At 54.8% G+C, this 8,095-nt stretch overlaps 1 protein-coding gene across 2 annotated transcripts; it reads left to right on the top strand.

Moving 5' to 3' along the window:
* The first annotated feature begins 127 nt into the window (after positions 1-127).
* On the top strand, positions 128-7,777 carry ELOB (elongin B). 2 transcript variants are annotated; one of them, XM_033236075.1, is made up of 4 exons: positions 128-249; positions 359-493; positions 1,856-2,030; positions 7,614-7,777. In XM_033236075.1, the coding sequence occupies exons 1-4, from the start codon at positions 166-168 to the stop codon at positions 7,724-7,726; spliced, it is 507 nt and encodes a 168-aa protein (XP_033091966.1). In that variant the 5' UTR covers positions 128-165; the 3' UTR covers positions 7,727-7,777. The 2 variants fall into 2 exon arrangements, with proteins under 2 accessions (XP_033091966.1, XP_033091967.1); XM_033236076.1 differs by having other exon boundaries at positions 1,925-2,030; positions 7,614-7,776.
* Positions 7,778-8,095: the final 318 nt, after the last annotated feature.

Raw genomic sequence — 8,095 nt, 5'->3', positions numbered from 1 at the left:
CTGCCACTCCCGAGAGGGCGCCACCGTCTCCGACGGCTATCCCCGGGGTGGAGATGGCGGACGCACGACCCTAGGCACCGCCCGCTTCCAGATCACTTAAAATGGCGGCGGCTGCGGGGTGGCACGGGGCGGGGCAGCGCCGGGGAAGGCGGGGCGGCGCGGGGCATGCCGGGGCACGCGCGGGCTGCCGGGAACGGGGCGGAGCGCGGCCGCGCCGGCGCGTCGAGGGGAGAGGCAGCCGCCGCGATGGTGAGCGGGCGTGGGGGAGGGGCGGCCGGGCCGGGCCGGGGGCGTCGGGGGGCGGCTGGGCCGCGCGGGGGGCCCGGGCTTCTTGCTCACGCCGGTCCGCCGCCCCCAGGACGTGTTCCTCATGATCCGGCGCCACAAGACCACCATCTTCACGGACGCCAAGGAGTCCAGCACGGTGTTCGAGCTGAAGCGCATCGTCGAGGGCATCCTCAAGCGGCCTCCTGACGAGCAGCGGCTGTACAAGGTGGGTCCCGCGGGCGGGCCGAGGGGAGCGGGTACCCGGCGCCGGGCACGGGGCTGATGCCGACGCTGTCTGCGATGTAAACGGCGGCTGGCGACCCCTGCGGGCGCCCGAGCTGCGGGCTGGGACATCCGTTGTGGGGGTGAAGCGCGAGCTGCGCTCGCCGCGGGGATCTCCGCTCCAGGGGCGATGTTTAGACCTCATGCTGGACCCCGGGCTCCGAGGGCACCGTGGCATCCAACCCCTGCAACGGTATCGCCCGCGCCGTGCAGTTGACGAAATTGAGGTTCGGCTTGGTCTCTTAACCGGTTAGCCGAAGGTCATTGGCAGCGCCAGGGTTCGAACCACGACCCCTTAATTCCCAGCTTTCTTCGCAGGCCCATCGGAATCACGCTGTCCCCCGGGACACTCCTTGGGGTGGAGGGTGGCAGACTCAGTTAATGCAAAGAAAGTCTGGTCCCACTCGTTCTTCACCAAGCAACCATTTGTTATTACCTCCTGACCTCCTGCTGATGTTCTAGAAGACCTCCTTTCCCCTTGCAAACGAACTGAGATTATTCAGTTAGAATGGCTTGGGGTTTGGGGTCTGCATTGGGAAATCAGATGCATCAGCCTCTGATTTACGCCTCCCAACATTGTGAGGTTGTCGCCTAAGTGCATTGATCAGATTCTAGAGCTGGAAACTGAGAAACTGACTTTTAGCTCCAGGCTCAGAGCCTCAGCTCTCATGGTCTCCAAAGGCCTTTCCTCACTGATAACTACTGGCAGTTAGCGAATATTAAATGGCCGTTGCCTGTGCATGTCCCCTGTGCCACATGTCTACTTAGTGGTTTATGTTCCTTCCGAGCTCATTGAAACGCTCTGGTGGCCCTATGAATTGAGAATTCTGGTAATTCCTAGTTTACAGATGAGGAAACTTTGCATCAGAAGGCTCAACTACCAGCCAGCAGCGGTGGCATGGTCCTGTAGTCCCAGCTACTCTGAAGGCTGAGGCAGAATTGCTTGAGCCCAGGAGTTCCAAGCTGGAGGGTGCTATGATAGCACTTATGTAGGGTCTGTGCCACTATACGCCTGGGCAACATAGCGAGACCCTGTCTCTAAAATAAAAAAAAATGTTGGAATGCCTTGTCCAAGGTGGCAGAGCTGGGATTGAAACCCAGGTCTGCCTATCTCCAGATTAGCTTGGCTCCTCAAATTAGATTTGCCTGGAGAATTTGGATAAAACCGGATTCTAAAGCCCTACCCTGGGAGGTTCTGACTTAGAAGTTCTTGGATATAACCCTGGAATCTGTGTATTTGACAAGCAGAGCGGTGGTCCTGGGCCACACTGAGGGAACTCTCTTCCTCCTCGGACTTCCTGTGTAGTTGCTGGTCAGAGGTCTTTGGGACTTGCCCGACATGGGACCTCTCCCAAGATCCTGCTTCTCTCCTCAGGATGACCAACTCTTGGATGATGGCAAGACCCTGGGCGAGTGTGGCTTCACCAGTCAAACAGCACGGCCACAGGCCCCAGCCACAGTGGGGCTGGCCTTCCGGGCAGGTGAGAGGGGACTGGGCTGGGTGGCAGCCAAGCAGGTTGGGGACACCGTTCCAAAGAGGGTCATCAGGGAACCTGGAGTTGAAACCTTCAGGGCAGTGTCTTCCTCGTGCCTAAAGAGCTAGCAATATCCTTTCACAATGTGTTTGTTTTCTCATTTTTTTTTTTTGTAAAGAAGCAACCAAATGAGATGCTTACAGAAACCAAAGCTTATTTCCCGAAGCCAGCTCACATTTATAGGCGCTGAGTGCCTGGCTCCGTGCTCTGTGTGTTACTCTGTGGCTTCCACTGCCCTGTCTCATCCTCTCAGTAGCCCTGGGAGGTCCACATACCATCATCCCTGTTCTGCAGATGAGGACACAGGCTTACCGGCAGTCACACAGGGAGCCATGGTTAGGATGCTGGCTGCCGGGCCCTTGCTGGAGTCAGACATCATGCCAGTCTCTATGCTGTGTATCACTGAATCCCTCTGCATCTCTGTGTGGTTGAGATTTGGATTTTGCCTGTTTTCAGGTTCAGTGAAGTGAGCCCTGGGAGGTTAGGTCACCTGCTGGGACTGCCACATCTAGGATTGAGATCCAGAGCCTGTGCTTCCATCAGCCATACCCCACCCCTGCCCAAGCTTTAGAAACCTGGGGATTAGGGAGTGGTTTACTACTCGCCAGGGTATCTTCTTCCATCCAAGAGAAAGGGAGGGGAGATTTTAAATGTTTTGTCTCTGGGAACTTGAATAGAGGTTATAGAGCTGTGTTTTCACAGCCGTGGACCCAGCAGCTGTGTGGATGGCTGAGAAAATGTTATCCAAGTTATAAAGAATTATTGGCCGGGCGCGGTGGCTCAAGCCTGTAATCCCAGCACTTTGGGAGGCCGAGACGGGCGGATCACGAGGTCAGGAGATCGAGACCATCCTGGCTAACACAGTGAAACCCCGTCTCTATTAAAAAAATACAGAAAAATTAGCCGGGCGAGATGGCGGGCGCCTGTAGTCCCAGCTACTTGGGAGGCTGAGGCGAGAGAATGGCGTAAACCCAGGAGGCGGAGCTTGCAGTGAACCGAGATCCGGCCACTGCACTCCAGCCTGGGCAGCAGAGCGAGACTCTGTCTCAAAAAAAAAAAAAAAAATTATTATTAATATTTTTCTGCCTGTAAGGAAACATAGCAGAGGTTGAAGAGGAAGAGTACAGTCCTAGCTTCACCTTTCCATTCCATAAGTTCAGGCTAGGCCTCAGTCTCAGCATCTATATCCTCTAGCCAGCTATCTTGCCCTCCTGGCCCCGGTTTTCCCTTCTCCTTAAAGGGGTGTGATGAGACTGGCTTCACAGCAAGGTGGTGTGAGTCCTCATGCACCCCAGGTCTGGCCTGCTGCCAGAGCCCAACAGATAGGAAGCTTCAGAGCCTTTCTGTGGGCTCTTTCTGCCCAGATGGTGATGTTAAGAGTTAGGTGCAGCCGGGCCCGGTGGCTCAAGCCTGTAATCCCAGCACTTTGGGAGCCCAAGGCGGGTGGATCACGAGGTCTGGAGATCGAGACCATCCTGGCTAACATGGTGAAACCCTGTCTCTACTAAGAAATACAAAAAACTAGCCAGGCGTGGTGGCGGGCGCCTGTAGTCCAGCTACTTGGGAGGCTGAGGCGAGAGAATGGCGTAAACCCAGGAGGCGGAGCTTGCAGTGAACCGAGATCCGGCCACTGCACTCCAGCCTGGGCAGCAGAGCGAGACTCTGTCTCAAAAAAAAAAAAAAAAAATTATTATTAATATTTTTCTGCCTGTAAGGAAACATAGCAGAGGTTGAAGAGGAAGAGTACAGTCCTAGCTTCACCTTTCCATTCCATAAGTTCAGGCTAGGCCTCAGTCTCAGCATCTATATCCTCTAGCCGCTATCTTGCCCTCCTGGCCCCGGTTTTCCCTTCTCCTTAAAGGGGTGTGATGAGACTGGCTTCACAGCAAGGTGGTGTGAGTCCTCATGCACCCAGGTCTGGCCTGCTGCCAGAGCCCAACAGATAGGAAGCTTCAGAGCCTTTCTGTGGGCTCTTTCTGCCCAGATGGTGATGTTAAGAGTTAGGTGCAGCCGGGCCCGGTGGCTCAAGCCTGTAATCCCAGCACTTTGGGAGCCCAAGGCGGGTGGATCACGAGGTCTGGAGATCGAGACCATCCTGGCTAACATGGTGAAACCCTGTCTCTACTAAGAAATACAAAAAACTAGCCAGGCGTGGTGGCGGGCGCCTGTAGTCCAGCTACTTGGGAGGCTGAGGCGAGAGAATGGCGTAAACCCAGGAGGCGGAGCTTGCAGTGAACCGAGATCCGGCCACTGCACTCCAGCCTGGGCAGCAGAGCGAGACTCTGTCTCAAAAAAAAAAAAAAAAAATTATTATTAATATTTTTCTGCCTGTAAGGAAACATAGCAGAGGTTGAAGAGGAAGAGTACAGTCCTAGCTTCACCTTTCCATTCCATAAGTTCAGGCTAGGCCTCAGTCTCAGCATCTATATCCTCTAGCCAGCTATCTTGCCCTCCTGGCCCCGGTTTTCCCTTCTCCTTAAAGGGGTGTGATGAGACTGGCTTCACAGCAAGGTGGTGTGAGTCCTCATGCACCCAGGTCTGGCCTGCTGCCAGAGCCCAACAGATAGGAAGCTTCAGAGCCTTTCTGTGGGCTCTTTCTGCCCAGATGGTGATGTTAAGAGTTAGGTGCAGCCGGGCCCGGTGGCTCAAGCCTGTAATCCCAGCACTTTGGGAGCCCAAGGCGGGTGGATCACGAGGTCTGGAGATCGAGACCATCCTGGCTAACATGGTGAAACCCTGTCTCTACTAAGAAATACAAAAAACTAGCCAGGCGTGGTGGCGGGCGCCTGTAGTCCCAGCTACTCCGCAGGCTGAGGCAGGAGAATGGCGTGAACCCGGGAGGCGGAGCTTGCAGTGAGCTGAGATCCGGCCACTGCACTCCAGTCTGGGCGACAGAGCGAGACTCTGCCTCAAAAAAAAAAAAAAAAAAAAAAAAGAGTTAGGTGCAGGGCTGGCACAGACATACAGGTCGTGCCCTGTACGTGGGTGCATTTTGTTGTTGTTGTTTCTGAGACAGAGTCTCACTCTGTTGGCTAGGCCGGAGTGCAGTGGTGCCATCCCAGCCCACTGCAGCCTCCATCTCCCGGGTTCAAAAGATTCTCCTGCCTCAGTGGCCTGAGTAGCTGGAATTACAGGCATGCGCCACCACGCCCAGCTAATCTTTGTATTTTTAGTAGACATGGGGTTTCACCTTGTTAAGTCAGCCTGGTCTCAAACTCCTGATCTCAGGTGATCGTCCATCCCAGCCTCCCAGAGTGCTGAGATTATAGGCTTGAGCCTTGGCTCCTGGCCCAGGGGTGCCTTTCTGAAGACAGCAAGTGAGTGCCAAGAGCGTATCTGGTCTGCTTCCCCCAGAAGTGTCACTTTCTCTAATTTGAACAGTGATACGCTAGAGGTTTGCTGACTTGGAAGATATTGATAGACCCATTTTGCAGGTGAGAAAATCAAGGCTAAGGAAGGTGACTTGTTTTTCTCCCACAACCCCTAGTATGGCATGGAATGTGGTGGTGACTCTGGATCCCAGGTCACATCAGCCCTCTTGCAGGTGACGGCTATCTTGATAGGGGTACAGCATGGGCCGTGAGCTCTTTGCTTCCCCATGGACTGCTTGCAGAAACACACTTCCTGGGTGCAACTCAACCCATCATCATGTTATTCCCAGGCCTTGAATGGGTGCCCCACCCTCCGCCTCTCCCCTCCCCCAAGCTTACCACTCAAGAAGATAAGACAGTGTTTCAAATCAGATGTTAAAGGGCATTGTCCAGGCTCATCACGAAACAATGAGGGAGGTAGTGAAGGCACGAATGGTCACAGGTTTGTGGCTTGGAAGATGCATTAGATTAAGCTGCGTTAGTTTCTGAACCTTGGCACATTGGGCACATTGGGCTGGATTACTGTGTGGGTTGCCTTGTGCACCATGGCATGTGGAGCCGTATCCCAGGCCTCTACCCACTAGATAGCGTTGGAACACCCCAACTCCCCAGTTGTGACAGCAGAACTGTCATCAGGCATGCCAGCTTTCCCTGGGATGCCTGATCCGTTGAGAACCCTGAGCCAAGCAGAGATGGGTCTCCTAGCTGGAAGAGAGCACAGGAGAAAAGCTGTGGGTTTGTTTGCTGTGTGTTGGGGTGACAGTAGGGACAAGACAGGGAAGGCCTTTGCCTTCCTGGAGCCAGTCAAAAGGGCAATTTGTCCAGTGGTAAGTGTCCCCATGCCCAGGATGTCAGGATGTCTTGACTTTTGGGGGTGGGTGGATTGGAGGTTCATCTGAGGAGGGGACCTGAGTTGGACCCTGAAAGTCCAGAAGCAACCAGCCATTCCGAGTGCTGGGACCAGCAAGTGCGAAGGTCTGAGTTAGGAAAGAACACAGAGAGCCAGAGCCTGAGAGCATGGGAGCCAGAGGGAGAGACAGACAGCAAGGACTTGATGGTATTCAGGGCATGATGGGAAGCCACTGGAAGGTTTTTTTTTTTTTTTTTTTGAGACGGAGTCTTGCTCTATCGCCCAGGCTGAAGTGCAGTGGCCGGATCTCAGCTCACAAGCTCCGCATCCCGGGTTTACACCGTTCTCCTGCCTCAGCCTCCCGGGTAGCTGGGACTACAGGCGCCTGCCACCTCGCCCGGCTAGTTTTTTGTGTATTTTAGTAAAGACGGGGTTTCACCGTGTTAGCCAGGATTGTCTCTATCTCCTGACCTCGTGATCCGCCCGTCTCGGCCTCCCAAAGTGCTGGGATTACAGGCTTGAGCCACCGTGCCCGGCCTGAAGGTTTTAAGCAGGGGAGGAATAGTCTAGTTTTTTTTTTTTGAAACAGTCTTGATGTGTCGCCCAGGTTGGAATGTTGGAATGCAGTGGCATCTCGGCTCACTGCGAGCTCCGCCTCCCGGGTTCACGTCATTCTCTTGCCTCAGTCTCCCGAGTAGCTGGGACTATAGGCACCTGCCACCACACTCGGCTACTTTTTTTGTATTTTTAGTAGAGACGGGGTTTCACCGTGTTAGCCAGGATGGTCTTGATCTTCTGACCTTGTGATCCGCCCACCTCGTCCTCCCAAAGTGCTGGGATTACAGGCACCCGCCACCATGCCTGGCTAATTTTTTTCGTATTTTTAGTAGAGACGGGGTTTAGTGTTAGCCAGGATGGCCTCGAGCTCCTGACCTTGTGATCTGCCCGCCTCAGCCTCCCAAAGTGTGTGAAGGAAACAAGGATATACATTCTGGGTGAAGGGTGATGCTGGCTGCAGGTGGTCAGCCCTCAGACTCACTAGTGGACATGGAAGATGAGGAAAGGGGCCTCAGCATGGTCAGTGGGAAGGGCTGGGGACCTTCAGGTTGGGCCTACAGGGGTAGGAGACATTGCCGTGGGGCCACGGGGTAGCTGGAACAGGGAGGTCAGCTCTCTGGAGACCAGCTGTGTGGACAAGTGTTCGCATGGAGATCCCCAAAGCTGCAGATGATCACCCATGAACACCAAGGCCCCAGCTGGGGCAAGAATTGGGATATTCCCTTCCAGCTCTGCTCCTTCCCTCCATAGATGACACCTTTGAGGCGCTGTGCATTGAGCCGTTCTCCAGTCCACCTGAGCTGCCCGATGTGATGAAGCCCCAGGACTCGGGAAGCAGTGCCAATGAACAAGCCGTGCAGTGAGGACCCCCAAGAGGCCCATTCCCCCCCAATAAAAGAGATGTGGGAGTCTTCCTGGTTGCTGCCTCTTTTTCCTGACCCTCCCTGGGATGGGTCCCACTCCCTGTGGGCTCCTTTTGGGGCTTCTGCTTGGCAGTTCCTGTGCTGTCCTGTCTCCCAGACTCTGGCTGAGAACTTGGCCCAGCCTGGTGCTTAAAGACACCATGGGTACCTGGGTTGCCTTGAGACCCAAGCCATTGTTAGCAGTTAGCCAGCCACACCAACCACTCCAGGGGGAGGGGAGGACTGGGAGGGACACAAAGACCACAGGAAGCCTCAGGGACAACAGATTCCAGTTTTAGGCCTTTTTTCTTCTAAGTGCCCCCCACCCCC

Source organism: Trachypithecus francoisi, unplaced genomic scaffold (genome assembly GCF_009764315.1).
Source record: "Trachypithecus francoisi isolate TF-2019V2 unplaced genomic scaffold, Tfra_2.0 Lachesis_group15, whole genome shotgun sequence".
Lineage (NCBI taxonomy): Eukaryota > Metazoa > Chordata > Mammalia > Primates > Cercopithecidae > Trachypithecus > Trachypithecus francoisi.
Note: the sequence above shows the minus strand (reverse complement) of the source record. Positions and strands in the feature narration are given on the sequence as shown.